General features: G+C 43.9%; 1 protein-coding gene across 1 annotated transcript; it reads left to right on the top strand.

Annotated features, from left to right (window-relative positions):
- The first annotated feature begins 548 nt into the window (after positions 1-548).
- Positions 549-15954, top strand: TDRD5 (tudor domain containing 5). The gene is given in 13 exon segments (XM_065744872.1): positions 549-780; positions 1592-1990; positions 2701-2841; positions 4990-5005; positions 5436-5451; positions 5607-5827; positions 6865-7071; positions 8594-8660; positions 9232-9432; positions 10456-10623; positions 11816-11956; positions 14733-14943; positions 15752-15954. Coding segments are annotated over 13 exon segments (2223 nt in total).
- Positions 15955-16659: the final 705 nt, after the last annotated feature.

Below are 16659 nucleotides of genomic sequence, written 5' to 3'. Positions count from 1 at the left end.
CTGCTCGTTTTCTCAAAGATTCCAGTTTTATTGCAGGCTTTTGGGCTGCCCACAGGCAGGGTGTTAGCAGCAGGGATGCCAGCTTGCCGCTTTCCCTGCTCAGCTGTGTTGCACGCCTCCTAGAGCCAGTCCCTGACAGGACCACCCTGACTAACCCTGGCACTTGGGTTTAAACACAGCCTTCAAAAAACGGGCGCTGTTTTTTTGCTGGTGGGTCTGACTTTTCCTGTCACAAGTGAAAGACGCCCTGCTCCGCCAGGCAAAGGCTGAGGGAGCAGCTCCTCACCCAGCACCGCACGGCAGGACGAGGCCCCGCCGCCCCACTCCTCCTCAGCCCGGCACGCGGCTCCGCCCTCGCGCCCGGGAAGGGCGGGAAAGGAGCGCGCAGGCGCAGTGCGGACGTTGGGTGGGGCGCGTGCTGCGTCGGTTAGGTCTCGTCGTGGCTGAGGTAACGTGAGCGGGGTTAGGCCTGTTCTGCTGCCCTTCTGGTTTTCAGCCGGGAAGTGCTAAAATTCCTCTGTTTTTTTGTCTCTCCCAGAGCGTGAGCCATGTCCAAGCAGGCGCAGCTGATGGAGGTGCTGAAGAAGGAGGTGAGGTCACAGCTGCTGGCTGCCAAAGATGGCCTCACCCCGGTGCAGCTGGAGCAGGAGTACATGGCCATGGTGGGCAGGCCGCTGCCGCTGCGTGACCTGGGCTTCGTCTCCACTATGGAGCTGGTGGCCAGCATGCCAGGAGTGGTCCAAGTGTGCCCCAATGGCAAGGGCGGGTTTCTCCTCAAAGGTGAGGCCTCTGAGACCTGCTGTTGTTTTTGAAACTCCCTGCAGTGCTGTTTAGGCTCCTGGTCTGGGGTTCCCTTTTGTTGTAGCTGTTTCCTTCTGCCTGGCAGAGTACAGAAAGGCAATGGGTGAAGGAGGTGAGCGATGATCAGTACCAGTTCTACTTTGATCCTACTGGAGCGTGTGTGGACCAGATGACCTCCAGAGAGGTCCATTACACCAACTTTGTGGTGTGCTTTTGACCTACTGTTTTTGCCTGAATGTTAGAATTGAGGGTGAACTTAGAGGGCAGATGCACAAACGTGGCCCTTTTTTGAGCGTTGTTGGCAACTTCTTTTAGTTTGGTGAAGCTTAGGTGGTTGTTGGATTTTGGTGGGGTTCTTTCATAGCTGCTTTCAGAAAAGTCTCAGTCTATCAACATTCTGATGCTCTTAAGCTGTGTTGAAACTTTACTGTAATTCTGGCTGAGAGAAGCAGTGAACCATTTACTGTTTCCCAGCAGAACGCGCAGCAGCTGGCTTTCTGTGATGCACTAGGCATTTGACCAGGCTTCCTTCTATCTAGATTTATAGGGATGAAGGTGCAGGTTAGCTGTTAAATTTGATTCTGTCCGTTTTGCAGAGGGAAAGGAAAAGTGTTTGCCATGCTAAAATCCAGGCATGCTTTAGTGGGATTGCTTTTACAAGAGACACTCCTCTAAAAAGGGAGGTGGGAAAGTGGAAAGAATGGCTTTTCCTATGTAGAGCTTTTGATGGTTTACTGTTCCAGTGATTCTAATAGCTAATAAATAGGTAATATTTTTTTTCCTGTTGTAGCTGTTGTCGATGAGACCACCAAAGGTTTGGCCAAACTGATTTGCAGACAGAAAACGAGTGGTAAAACCCAGAGTGCTGCCAGGAAGGAAAGAGCTTCTCTCTCTTGGAATCAGCACAGTTTTTCTCCAAAGGGCAAGGCTGGTGGCCTGCCAGCAGCAGTGAAGAGGGAGCTGCAGGATCTCTTGAGTTCCTCACCACTTTTACTCTTGGACTTCAATGATGCGTACTACACACGCTTTAAGCGGACATTCCAGTACGCACAATATGGATTTTTCTCCATGCTGGAAGTCTTTGAAAGCATGTCTGATGTAATTACGGTTAAACAGACAGAGCAAGGTTCCTTGATAACCCTGAAGAAGAGCTCATCAAATGGCATAGAGCAGGAGAAGATGCAACAAGGTAAGGCTGTTAGTAGGAGACCTACACACTTCCTGCTATGCACTGTGGATATGCAGCCATGTTTCTGGTAGGTGTTGCTGTGTTCTCAGTTGCTGTAATAGTACCTGTTCACTTTTGTTTTAACATGGGAAGTCTGTGTGGTGCTGCAGAAGCAGTTACAAGGAGTTGTCCCAGGAGCAGAGAGCTTTCTTTAGGTTTTCTACAAGTTACCACTGGTTTTTGGTAGCTGGTGGGGGAAAAAAAGGAGCTACCTTCCAAGTTTGGGCTTTCTGAATGTGTGTGGAAAACTAGAAATGATCATTGTTGCCAGCAGCAGATAACAAAAGTAGAAGGACCTCCTGAATGCCTACTCCACAAGCCACTAGAGCCCTTCCAGTGTGTACTGCTTGAGTCTGAAAATTTAGTAATACTAGTCTGAAAGATTAAGCTTTGATATTCCACTGAAGAGACTGCAGGTCTTCTCAGTGTTAACAGCTATGGCAGAAAATCACGTACAGTACCTGCAAAGTTCCTGACTTGTCTGGGTAAAATTCATTTATGAAGGATGCCTCTGTAGCAAAAGTTCATGAATGTGGTGACTGAATGCTACAGGAGATTGGAAAAATGCCACCAGTGCTTTCGTTTCATCAGGTATTTTCTCTTTTTTTTTTTTAATGGGTAACTCCACATCAGTCCAAGAAAGAATAACAGTCAAGGTATTGTCTTTGCAGTACTCACGGCTGAGCCTCCTCCTTTGGAACCCATCTGTGAGACACAGGTTTTCCATCAGGCAGCAGAAGAGAAGTCAGAACCAGTGGACACACAAGCAGTGGGTCTGGGTAATGGCCTGAAACAAGTAAGTAGCTGCATGAGTGATCTGCAGCTTCTTGGTGGCTTAATCTCAGAGTGGAAGCTCTTTCTTACTTTCATTGCTGTTGAGGTTGTATTGTTGATGCACTGCTACTTCCAAAAATTTTAGTACCTCTTTTAGATAAGACTGGTCATGACAAAGCTCCAGGCTGGAATGTAGCTTCATATGCCATCCAGACCTAGGTCTCTCTCTTCTCTCTTTCTCATCTTCTGATCTGTGTTAAAGGCTATCCAAGCATCATCTTGCTCCCTGATAGTTGTGGTGAATACCCTTTTGTGTATTTATTTGTTACTACATTTCAGTAATCTGAAGAGCAGCTCTGTGGAATTTCCTTGGCTGTGGTAGGCAGAGTTAAGTGTCTTGTTCAGTCCAGTTAGGCAGTAAGGCAAAGCTGGGTGATGATTCTTGTGGAGACTTTCATTCCTACAGTTTCACTGTGGTGACTAAATAATGTGGTCAGCTGGGGCATAAAAACAATTGTCTGCTTTTACTAAGGGAAACCAGTAAGACTTTATTCCCTACATGATGTTGTGGGTATTCCCAGTCAATCTTGGTGGACTTTGAGAGTCTAGAGTTTGTTTGACAGTGTATTTCTAGAAGGAGATGGAGAGGCCCTAAATTGCCAGACTAGGTTAGGTGAATTTGTCACCTCTGTTTTTTCCCTCTGTATTCCTGTCTTCCTTTGCTTCAGAAAACCTTCCTACCGTAATCCTGTCTGCCAGGCTTGCCAAGTGGCTGTGTGCAACCTGAGAATTGGAGTATCCCCAGGAGTTCTTCCTGACTTTGGTGTTTTTTGCAGTTAATTTGGAAGCCTGTGACTGAGTTGGACTTCACGTTCTTAAAACATACTCTTTGGCAGTCAGCCTTGAGCTTGTAAAGAAGTTTAGATTGGTGTGATGTGTGATGGTGTGATGAAGCAGCCAGAAATTTTCCTTAAATCAAGTAAGTCTGCCTGTTGAGTTTGAAGGGCAAAAGAGATGATAACCATGATAACCCTGACCTCAAGTAAGGTTTTTATGCTTTCATAACACAATGAGAGCCTGTTTAAAGACCTCTGCTCAGGTCATTGAAGGTGTTTGATCAGTTTGTATTTCTCATGAAACATTAAGCTTGCTGTTCTGTTTTTAAAAAGCCAGAAAGGGGTGGGAAGCTAGTTGGTGTGTGGAATATGCAGCAAATGCTTGTTCATCAGCATGCTGCAAGGTAGAGGGGGAAGTGACCTGATCCCTGCCCTGCAATAAGGTATCCAAGTTAGGAGAAGCTAATAACGGAAGGCAAACTAATAATGTTAGGAACACGGGCTGAGTCAGTCCACTTGGCCCTGAGGAGGGGAGGTGTATAGAACTGCTGATCTCAGCAGCTTTTCTCACCCTGGGCTGGAGGAAGGGTCATTCACACCACTGTGGCAGCTGCCAGTTTATCTTAGGGAAAGGATTAGCCTGTCTCACAGGCCATGATACATTGCAGATGTCATTTTTAGTGTTTTGTTGTTTTCTCTTATTATTGTTTTGTTGCTCTTTTTCTTTTGCAAACATGTTTACAAGTACACATTTTCTATATCTCTGTGGAAATGTCTTTTGACACTACTGATGTGTAAACTAGATTATAAAGATAGTGTGTTCTCATAACAGAGTGTTGTGAAGTGACAATCAAGGGAGCAAACGTGTCCCTCAGAAATGCCCCTGTTCTCAAGCTCTTCTTAAAGGATTTCCGTGGTATGGATTTTTTTTTTCTTTGAGCTGCTGCTCAGGCAGGAATTTCCTCAACTGTTCTTTAGTGAGTTTACATTTTTAAATTATCTAACAATGTTTCACTCAAAAGTTTTAACTCAGAAAATACAAGAGCATTAAGGCTTGCTCAGTCTGTAGGAGGAGAGGCTTGCCTACTTCTTGAAAAAATGTTCAAGAGAGCCAGTTGCAAAATGTGTTGCAAAACATGTTGCTTGCCATTGGATTAGTCAGGTAGGAAATGGGGTATGTGCTAGAAGACATTTCCCATAGTTGCTTGATGTAGAATGCAGTGTTAACTTGTAGCCTGTTCATTATGGGTCAAAATGAAATCATACTGACTTCTGATCACTGAAGGAGTGCTGTTCATTACCACAGAAGAAAGCTCCTGAGGCAGTGAAAGTAGCTTATGTGTGATTAAGGTTCTCCTCCTCTCTAGTTCCAGTGAGTAGTTCTATCCAGTTAAAGAATGAGACAAAAATTGTAAGCTGCATTAGCCATTCACACAGATCTCTCCAGAGAGAAAAAGGAATAGAATTGATATCTTTTATTTGTTTTTATCCTTGGGAAATAGCTCTAGTGTGAAAATGTCACTTGAATCATTTTCAGATAGTTTTCCTGGTTTGGTTGTATCCTCTTTCATGGTCATAGGGCTTAGAAAATAGCATCTTTTGGGTAAAATCCAACTAACTTAACAACAAAATCAATAGCAATAGGTGTTTTCTGTTTTTTGTCTGACTACAGGGCATGACTCCAGCTCCTTTCCTCCTTGTGGGAATGCAAAGTACTGTTGTTATACTACTGTTATTTACTGATCCCTCCCTAGAGGGAAGAATGAAGGAAGGGAGAATGAATGCTTCCAACACAGGGAAGTTTTAATCCAGGTTTGCACAACTGGTGGAATTTACTGATAGTAATTCATAGGTTCCAAGGAAAGCAGATTGATTTTTTTTTTTTCTTAACCTTATGGGAGCAGCTGTTCATGTATACTCAATGAGTGAAGGGATATGAGTACCACCTCCCTCTTATCTCTTTGTAGCAGCAAGATTTGGAGCAGTCCTGGCTGGAGAAACTGATGGTGACTCCAGAAATCCCTCCAGATGCTGTTCAGGACAGAAGACTTCGCAGTTTATCTCCACTGGAGAGGGAGTGCTTGGTGGGAGTAACTGTGAATGTAGTTGTCTCTCCTAGTGAGTTCTACATCAACGTCTGCGGCGCAGAAACATCTGATAAACTGTGGGATATGATGGTTGAGATGAGGTGAGAACATCCTTTACTGATAGGTACTGTTGCCTGTTGTGTCCTGTCCTCTCAACACCAACACTCAGTTTGGTAATTATGGTTGCAGCTGGTTTGATAACTTGAAATGGGGATGCCTGTGCTGTCTGTAACACGTGTTCATAATGCTTATCCATTCCTTTTAAATACCAGGCAAAAAATATGATTAATACCAATTCACAGTTTCTTGGCTGTGTCATGAATAGTTGTAAACTTCTGAAAGAATGGAGAGTTTCCAGAAGGGGAACTTTTGTCTTCCTTTGCATCTCCCCTTTGTCTGTGTTACTGTTATTAATAGGCTCTGTTAAGTTTTTTACTTCCATCTCTAACGACTGTCAAAACGCAATAGGTAATAATGCATTTGCCATTATGTACAAGGACTGCTTCAGAAGTAATGCCTCCAGTGTGATGATGTCTTCTCATGACATCAGAGGCAAATGCTCTAATAGTGTTGTTGAGTATTGTTGTGGTTATCATGAAAATAAACAGGGGGCATTACTTTTGGGGTAACCTATGCATATTTGAAAGCAAGCAAAGCCTCATCAGTGACTCTGTCAGTTACACTGTGCATTTGAGATTCTGTTCCACCACAGAGTTCTGTAATTGCTGTTAACTGTGTGTTGAGGAAGTGATGTCCTTGGGGCACCGACGTGTAGTTACAGATTCTGTGGATAAATAATACAAATAACCTGTAGCCAGTACTTCAAAATCTGATTTATAAGAAATAGTGATATATTCAGATAGTCATTGACTTTTACTGCTAGAATGACTGTTTTTAGCCTCTATGGATTTCTCTTTAATTGGACCCCAGGGAGAGCATTCAAATGTTGAAACTAAGATTTGCATTTCTTATGGTCGTTTCATTTTAAGTTCAACAGAACAGTGAGGTAAAGCATCCACTTAAACATCTGCAAATTTGTATCACTGGGACTTCGAGAAACCTTTCTGAAGTCCTCTGTATTTTTGTGTTCGTCCTTTGTATCCTTACAAACGGAGTCTCTCATTATGATGTTTTGCAGACGCTGTTATTCAAATAAATTTGTTTCTGATCGTTACATCATGCCTGAGTCTTCAGTACAGCCTGGACAGCTTTGCTGTGTGATGTTCTCACGATGGTGGTACCGGGTTGTCATCCACCGTGTGATCGATGACCAAGAAGTGGAGGTGTTCTACCCGGACTATGGGAACATAGGCGTTGTTCAAAAGTCTTGGCTGAGATTCCTCAAGTAAGTAAATTACACGTGGTTGACAGAATCGCCAAATGGTTGAGGTTGGAAGGGACCTCTGGAGTTCATCCAGTCCAGTCCAAGCCCTGTGTCAAAAAAGGTTAGTTTGAGGAAGTTGGCCAGGCCTTCAGAAATCTTTTATGCATCTCCAAGAGTGGAAACTCCATATTCTTTATAGAGGAAACTGTTCAGTGCTCAGTCAGCCTCACAGTAAGAAAAAAAGGTTTCCCTTTTGTGTCCAGTGTTTCACTTTATTCCTCTTGTCCTGATGAGCTTCCTTATTAGCCTCCCACAGGCTGAGAAGTCCCAGCTTGCCCAGCCATTCCTCACAGAAGAGATGCTCCCATCCCTTCGTCATCTTAGTGCTCCGTTTCTGGACTGTGTCCACCAAAACCCAGAAGGCCTTTCTGCTGAGATGCCATTCTTCCCATGTGCAGGGCATTGTGTTTCTCCTTGTTGAACTTCTCAAGGTTCCCCTCAGCTCATTTTTCCAGCCTGGTGATGTCCCCCTGCCTGGCAGCATGCCCTCTGTCCTATCAGTAACTCCTGCCCATTTCGTCATCTGCAAACTTAGCAAGTTGCCCTGTCATCCAAGTCATTAATGAAGATGTTGAACGGGATTGGACCCAGTATTGACTCCTGGGCTACACTGCTAGTGTTGTGCCTCTCAGATTTTTGCTGCTGCTGGCCGTTCTCAAGGCCCAGCTGTTCAATCAGTTTTTTCAGTCCACCTCCCTGTGTGCTGTCACAGTCATAATTCATCAGCCTTCCTGTGGAGAGCTTACATGAACTTACATGATTAGCCTGTTCAGAAAGACATCCTGGAATGCTGATTCCTAGAAGGGGAGTGAGTTTTTGCTTGGCATTTACTCACTTAAATGCAAAGGCCCATGTCTGACCTGTTTTTCTGGGTTTTGTGTTCTCTTCATGTCACTCTATGCATTTTGTTCTTCAGTCCTGTCCATTGCTCTCTCTTGGTGACTTAGGGCCAATCCTTCTCAGTCTTGCCTCTAGCTGCTTCCAAGCACTTAAGGGAAGGATCTCTAATCTTCATTTTAGGTTCTGTGAATGGATAGAAACATTCTCTTCAGTAATTATCAGTTTAAATGGGCTGTGTTTGTGGTGTCAGAGGTACTTGTTTCCCTCCTCAGTGTAATACCTTTTCTATGCTTCTCCCCTCTCATTTGCCTTTATTCGTTGCCTGACCATTGGCATTCTTTGGTCCAGAAGTGATGGTTCTTTGTCCGTAACTTGTAATGACAAGGGGTTATGATGGAAAGATGCTTGGGTGAGGGAAGACATGAGAGATCAGATGTTATTGCAGTTCTTACTGTGCCCATTCTCTGGATATGAGGTGTTTTCTAAAGTTACAGTCGGGTTTTAATCATAAATGCAAAATTCAGTACTCAACTCTTTATTCCTGAGTTGATTTTTAAAACCCAAAAGAGGAATAAGTTCTGCTCTTCTGACTGTTTTTGCCCTGTGTTTTCTCTAATGTCCATGGCTTTGCTTTATGTTGCAGATGGTGCTACTTGAAGCTCCCAGCTCAGGCCATCCCGTGTTCCTTGGCATGGGTGAAGCCCGTGGAGGTGTGTGTTCATATTCACTTTTGTTTTCTGACATACATATGAGAACTGTCAAATAGAGAGAGGCTTTTTCTCCAGATAAGGACAAATACTTGGATTTCTTCAGGTCCCTCTGATGTTTACAGCAGAATTGTTGCTGTTACATTTAGTGGAATATGACTGCTTCTCTGCAAGTGGTAACCCTTCTATTGATCCTACTTTATGCTTGTAGTATTCTTGCTTATATTGTTTCGGAAGCAGATAGCTACTGTTAAGCAAATGAGCAAGAATTTCTTACTCCCTCCAGTAGTTCACCAGAGTCCTTCTAAAACCTTGGTAGATTCAGCCCTGTTTTAAAATTTTCTGTGACCAAGCTTGAAGTGAGTTTGATGCAATCAAAAAAAAGCTGAAGAATTAGAGGTCAGCCTGCCCTGAGAAATCTCGTGGTCAAGAAGTCTGAGAAATGCAATTTTTCCAATGGAGAGTGTGGGAGCACAGTTTAAACTTGATGAGTGCTCGGAAGGGAATGTCTCAGGTGATGGATTCTGGTCTGAATGAAGTTTAAAGTAACTTCATGTTCTTGTTTCTTCTTGAGGATACGTGGACCAGTGAAGCAACTCTCCAGTTCCGGGAGCTGTGTTGCTCGAAGATACTCGTGGGCATTGTGGATGAATATGTGAATGGCATTTTGCATCTCTTTCTGTGTGACACGTCCTCTGAGAAAGATGTCTACGTTCACTCTGTCTTGAGGGATAAGGGATATGCTGACATCTGCAAAAAGAACTTACCTTCCCAGGTCAGGAGGGAGGCATGTGCTGCTGTAAGAAAGGGCAGGGGTAGGATCTGTTGGGTGCTTATAATGGGAAGATCTTTAGCTAAGAGCATGCAGATCTGTGAAGGCCAAAGCTAGTAATCTCTGCCTTCCTGTAGCTTACCTGTTTGTGACAGCATGCCACAGTTCTTAACTCTGTGGTGAACGTTTTCCTTTTGGTTATGGTGCAGTTGATGCTACAGAAGCATTCTGGTTTTAAAAAGCAAACTGTTTTCACCCTGTCCTGAAAATATTCCAATTCATTGCTAGATTACTTTTAACGTATTGTGACATTTGTGACGTTATTGGTATTGAGGTCATCTGCAACTGATAAATGCTTTTTGATTTTTCTGTATTACTTATTAATAGCTACAGAGCTTTTAAGCTGGAGGTCAGACTGCATTGAGAAGCTAAGACATGTTAGTTACTTGCCCACTCATTGCTAATTCCAACAAGGTTTGCTAGTCATAATGTAAGAGAACTTCTGATGCAAACAACTTCCTCTCATTAGTTGATGAAATTTTGGTGTCTCATTTAAAACACGTGGTGGCTGCAATAGTGAGTGAGTACAAGCCGGATAAATTATTTTGTCTTTCTCTGCTCTCATCGTTAAGATTGGTTATGCCATTAACAGGCTGAATTACAGAAATGGTCTTCATTAAAAGGATCTTACTTTGCCAGTGAAATGTGCAATGTTGGACAGTGTAAGTGTGGTGGATTGAGTGTTCCACCTCAGACAGGTATTCAGGATATAAACCAGGGACTGAGGAGTTATTGTGACTTAGGCCAATTTGTATCATTATCTGAATGTCCCAGCTCTGTTTTGATAAGAGCTGTGTGGGTCTGAAAGCCATTAGAAAAGTGCTGTTGGGATTATATATCTCAGCAGGAATTCACACTTTACTCCCCAGAGTGCATTTTTTTCTTCCTTCCTGTTATTGGTGGTATTTACAAATTGGCCTTCTTAACTGTTTTGTGTGTTGCCTGTTGTTGTTTGTTTGTTACCAGGGCTTCAAGGAATTGAATCCTTCAGCCTTGTATGTTCAGCCGAGTGCAAAGCAGGATAGTACTGAACTGGTGGAGCCAGACCTTTGCTTGCAGCAGGATTCTCTGCGTGCAGATAATGAAGGATCAAGCTCAAGGCTGGACAGGGATGAACTGTGTAATCAGTGGGATGTTTGTCAGTGGCATAACTGTCATTCAGCGGAATCAGCTTCAGAGGTTGGTTGACATGTATTGGTTTAGTACAGTGCACTTTTTCAGAGAGGTTGGAAGGAGGACCAAAAAAAAAAAAAACCAACACCATTACACACGGGCCATAAATTCACCTCTGGCTGCTTGTCTGAAGTCTTGTCTGCTCAGCAGTTCCTCTGTCCTCCCATACGTACTGTAATCTCCTGGACAGAGAGAAGACTTGTTTCTTTTAACAACCCAGACCAGTACCTTATTCTTGAGATCAGTTTGGCTCAACACATTCCTGTTTTGCACCTCCTGTTTCTCTGGAGAAACTAGGAATATCTTTCAAATGTGAGATGATCCCAGAAGAGCTAGTGGTATTTGGGGTTTTGCTCACTCTAAAAGGAAGCAATAGTTATGTGTGTAAATGACAAAAATAGCTGTCAATTTGAAGACTAGAGGATTGTAAAGGCATTGGAGTTTTGTCCTGTGTGACTTCAGTGGTCTCGTTAGAATCTTCAAGAAGGTGTGGTCCTTAGGTTAGAATTGATGGGGCTTTTTCCCCCTTGTTCTGGTTGGTTGGTTGCCCAGGATGATTCCTTAGTGAATATTGTTGACAGGATCACCAATGACTATTATCAAGTGGTTCCAAATGTTTTGAGTTACAAGGAAGTATGTCTAATATGACACTTGTTACTGCTCATCCTTGTAACTGTTTTGAGTGCAGGAAACTCCCTTGACATTGTCAGTCTTAACAACTTGCTGCTTCCCTGCCACACACACTTAAGTTCCCATTTAAATACCAAATGTGTGGATGCTGTTGTACCAGGTCTCTTAGCTTGGGACACTTCTATGTAGTGAAGTTCTCAGAAGGCTGTGTTAACTGGACTGTATTCTTGAAGGTTATGGTTTGATTCAAGAAGCATGTTTTACAGTGATGGAAGCAAGATAGGGTGACTGCTGACTTCTTTCTCATGCATTTTCCTTCTGTCTGTGTTTCATCTTCTAAAAATCATCCAAACTTCAGAAAGAAACATTGAAATTTCTCAGCAGGGTGGGAACATGTCTCTGTTAGTCTGTCAGAGCGATACCATTGCTCAGTAGCTTGCATTTCAGTAGATTTGCTCCATTGCCTCTTGATTTCTTCACGCTGGTTGTGTCCTTTCTTGCTTTGTCATCTCCTTTGCAACAGAACCTGTGTAGAAAGGAGAAATGGGATGATGTGCAACTGCTTCCAGATGAGGTAAATGAACCCAAAACAGCAGACCAAGACCCTGAATCCGCATGGGAGGACACAAATAAAACTTCCACTGACCTTATGGCAGTGGCTAAGGTAAGGGTTTTTTTTTTCTCAGCCGCTGCTGCTGGGATGGGGTTGTTTTAAATTGTGGATAATTTGAATATCTTTAATTCTTTTTTCAAGTTGCTAACAGTGAAGCAACTATTGGTTATTTGTGTGGGCCCAGAGGTGGACGTTGACTTCTTTACTGTTGTTTCTGGTGCTGTTGATAATACACTGGTGTTTCACTGGCACATCCAGGCGTTGTGGAAGAAAGACTTGATGGTGTCAGCACTTCTAGGATCAAACCTGGTCCCTCTTCATTCCTTGTGAGCTGACTTAAGCCCTCCCCTGCAAGTATGAAACCACGTAGGTATAGAAGCATAGGAATTTCCTAGGTCGATTGTGGGCATGTTGTCTGTCCCTGGCTGCAGTCTCTCTGGAAGCTTTAGAAGTGACAAAATTTTCTGTTAAGACCACGGGATGAGAAGCTAAATCCTGCCTGTAGCCCCCTGAGGAAAAAGGGCTCTAACCAGCTAGTTGTGACAAACTGAAGCATATTGTTTCTCTGCGTCCTCTTCATCTCTTGGCCTCAGTAGACAGTGGTACTTGTAGTGTTGCCAGGTGGTATTCCATCCCCTTTGCAGTTTCCATTGTTCGTGCTTTCCTTTTAGTGGTGGTGATCTTAATTGTGTGAATTGGGAAGAAGTATGGATACTGCCTTACTTATTTCCTGCCTCTTACAGCACTCTAGGGAATACTGTCTCTTTTATCTTTTCTGAACAGCTTTTTTATGAATTGTGTGTGTTCCAAGCTTTTCCCGATACTGATAGACACTGGCATTGTCCACCCTTCCTCCACAAATGTTTCTGCTTTGTCTTGAGGTGGCAGTGACACTTCATAAGTTCATAAGGTTGGAAAGGACCTATAAGATCATCTAGTCCAACCATCCTCCTATCACTATCTCTACCCAACTACTAAATTAAGTCCTTTAGCACCTCATCTAAACGCTTCTTGAACAGCGCTAGGGATGGTGCCTCAACCACCTCCCTAGGCAGGCCATTCCAGTGCCTGACCACTCTTTCAGAAAAGAAATGCTTCCTGAGGTCTAATCTAAATCTTCCCTGGCGCAACTTGTGGCCGTTCCCTCTCGTCCTGTCATTACTTATCAGGGAGAAGAGGCCTACCCCCTCCTCACCACAACCCCCCTTCAGGAAGTGGTAGAGTGCAATAAGGTCTCCTCTGAGCCTCCTCTTCTCCAGACTGAACAATCCCAGCTCCCTCAGCCGCTCCTCATAAGACTTGTGCTCCAGACCCCTCACCAGTTTTGCTGCCCTTCTCTGAACACACTCCAGGGCCTCAATGTCCTTCTTGTAGTGAGGGGCCCAAAACTGAACACAGTACTCGAGGTGTGGCCGTACCAGAGCTGAGTACAGGGGGACGATCACCTCCCTGCTCCTGCTGGCTACACTATTTCTAATACAGGCCAGGATGCTGTTGGCCTTCTTGGCCACCTGGGCACACTGCCGGCTCATGTTAAGCCGAGCATCAGCCAACACCCCCAGGTCCTTTTCCTCTCTACATTCTTCAAGCCATTCTGCCCCAAGCCTATAGCATTGCATGGGGTTATTGTGGCCAAAGTGCAGGACCCGGCACTTGGTCTTATTGAACCTCATCCCATTTTGCTCAGCCCAGCTGTTCAGCCTATCCAAATCCCTCTGAAGGGCCTCCCTACCCTCAGGCAGTTTGACACATCCTCCCAGCTTTGTGTCATCTGCAAACTTATTGAGCTTACACTCAATTCCCTCGTCTAGGTCATCAATAAATGAAAACCCAGCAAGGACAATGTGGGTGGCAAAGGAGATAATTACCTTTTAATGTTGCTTTTAATTCATATTCTAACACTAGTTTTTACTGTGTGTTAGGCAAAAGTTGTTAGTGGGCTGGTGGTATCAAGCTGGGTAGCTGGTTAGTTGGGCTCTCGTGCTTATCATTCAGATTATTCTGTCTTGTTATCCTACCAGTACTAGACTTCTGTTACCCAACCCTGTAGGTGTCCTTGCTGCTTCAAGAGCTTCTCACAATCCCCTTGTGAGTGGCCGACTTAAGCTTCCTAAATGACCTTGTATAAAATTAATTGTTTTGTTCTGGGCTGATTGTCTGACTGTGCTCTCATCAGTGGATAGTGCACCTCTGGGTGATGATTATCCTCTTCTGAAGGTGGGTGCCTTTCTTCTGTTGCCTTAACGAGGGAAGAAGCCTTGAGAGCTTGCACCTAATTTTTGAACATCTGCAGTTGGGCAGATGAATTGCACCGTTGCTTGCCCGTTTCACTACTTTTTCATGCTTCATGCTGAATCACTAACTAAAAACACTGGCTTTCATCCCAGTCTTTGACTGAATTGTAGGTGGTCATCTCTGGAACTTAAATTTAATGTGTATTTTTGACAAGAAATGCCAAGGAATTTCCTCTGACTCAGTTCCCACTCCCTTGCGGAAACTCCCCCTGTTGTTCGGTCACTTGTTCTGTGTGGGGCTGCTGAGAGATGAGCCAGCTGTTAATTCTTTGCTAAGACATGCTAATTAGTTTCTTGTAATAATCTGTCACTCTTCTCAGCTCACTGTGCAGGAAGCACTGCCCTTTGGCCACAGTTGCAAGTAACCAGTTTGGTTTTTTTTGTTTTGTTTTTTAACAAAAATCTTACTGCTGACATTCCAGTTCTTTATGAACTCTGAGGGAGCTCATGAAGATCAGGGCAGCTAATGAACTATGCACTAATCACACCCTCTCCTGAGGGTTTATTGTTTATTTGCTTTAATATAATTGCAGACACCCCATCCTCTTGAAGAGTCTAGGCCTGTTATCTTCTTCAAGCCATTGGAAGACTACTTCTCCTTTCTCTGTGCCAGCCAACCAGCAGAAACGAGCCAAGATGGCTTTAATAAGATAGAAGGATTTTCCAACAAAGCTCAGACTTCAGAAGTTCTGCATCCCTCTGTTCTGCTTATGGCAGCACCATTCATGCTGAACAACTGTAACGGTACGAATAGATTTATCAGCAGCATTTGATGTAGAGGAAAGCTGAGCAGTCTCTTACTGTCCCTCGAGAGTCACTGTGAAGTGACCTGGGACTAGGGCTGCTCCTTTCTTAGACCAGATGGAAATGTTGCTGTTTCTGTGGGATGAGCTGTGGCAATAATAAATGGCTGGATGCAATGCTTTGTTTTCACTTCTGTGAGCAGAATGGATTGAGGTGTTTTTCTCTCAGGGCTTTTGGCTTTGTGGTTCCTAGACTTTCTACTCTTTTCACGCTGAAGATTTGTATTTTTCCATTCTGTACGTTAGGCTGTGTTCATTTCATAACAAGTGCCTCTCTTTTTCCCAACTGTAAGGGTTGGAAAGTTGTTTGTTTGTTTGTTGTTTTTTAACCTTAAAAGGTGTGTGAGGGAGGGGAACATGTTTTATTTCTGTTTTCAAAGTTATGAAATAATTCACAGTGTCTATGTGCAAGTTGCCCAGTTTACAAGCCTGGGTGAAGTGGCTTGCCCGAGGTATTGCACGTTTGTTTCTTGAGGCAGGACAGCTTGCTGTTTCTCTGGAGTTGAGGCCCCAGTCATAGCTATTCACTTTGTATCTACCTTCTCACCTCTGAGAGAATTAGGGATGAGAGCTGGAAGGAGAGGGAGAGAACCTTTTGGATTTCACCTTTTTCAGGCTCGATCAGTAAGTCTGCAGTAGCAAATAGTCGTGGAGTTTCTTGATCAAGTCCACACAAATGGTTTTGCTGTCTAAGCTAAAACTCTTGGGAGTTGCCATGTGGAACTTTTTCTGTCTCCCTCCTGATGCAGGTGATGAGAAAATGAAGAGCAGAGACCTTCCTGAGAATCGTGCACTTGCCTATAGTAGAGCCAGTGTGCTGGCTGAGCAAGAGATGTCCTGGAATCTGTACGTCCCTCCTACCACGTTGTCTGCAGTGCTGGCAGCTCCTGCACGCTTAGCCACGTCCCGTGGCTACTTCCACTGGCTCCCAGGCTTGAGAAAGGAGCTATAAGAAGAGGTGTGCAAAGGGATGGAGCTGCTGCCAAGGAAGGCTCCATGGAGCAGTGAAATATTGCTGTGCTGTCATTCTTCTAATTAAAAAGCTCTTGATTCTCTGAAAGACTTGTGTGGTATCTTCTCAGATGTGCCCGGTGTCTGTAGTGTGTTACCTAGTTAAGGAAAATACTCTGTTTTTCTTGTACTGGTGTTGTACTGCTTTATTGCTCTTTAATGATTCAGGGGAACATCTTGAGTGCCACGTTGTGTAGCCTCTCCTAACCTGAGGAGAGGAAAACTGGAAATGCATCCCTCCCTCGGTGTCTGTGTGGTTTTAACATTACATTACAGGAGGTGGTTATGTTTTCTATTTATTTTTTTTTAACACAGTTGGTGCTCTTGCACAGTCCTTGCTGTTAGGAGAGCTGATGCCAGCCCAGGCCTCTGTCACTCTAAATGTTGCTAACCCACAGAAAATATCCTCCTTCCTTAATAAAAAAACCCACACATTCGTGGATGGATTAGGCAACAAAGGGGAAACTTCAGGAATCCTGTTTTACAGGTGCCAAATGAGGACTATAAAGAAGACAGTGAGAGGAGAAACTTGACGTGTTGATGTGTTCAGACATGACTGCTATTTTTAACAGGCCTCTGTGACCTCTCTTTTTCTAGGTCATTCAGTAATTTTACCAGTTTTATTACTGTTCCTCTTTCTTATCTA

Source organism: Cyrtonyx montezumae, unplaced genomic scaffold (genome assembly GCF_038088225.1).
Source record: "Cyrtonyx montezumae isolate F1298 unplaced genomic scaffold, pur_monq_1.0 scaffold_1, whole genome shotgun sequence".
Classification (NCBI taxonomy): domain Eukaryota; kingdom Metazoa; phylum Chordata; class Aves; order Galliformes; family Odontophoridae; genus Cyrtonyx; species Cyrtonyx montezumae.
Note: the sequence above shows the minus strand (reverse complement) of the source record. Positions and strands in the feature narration are given on the sequence as shown.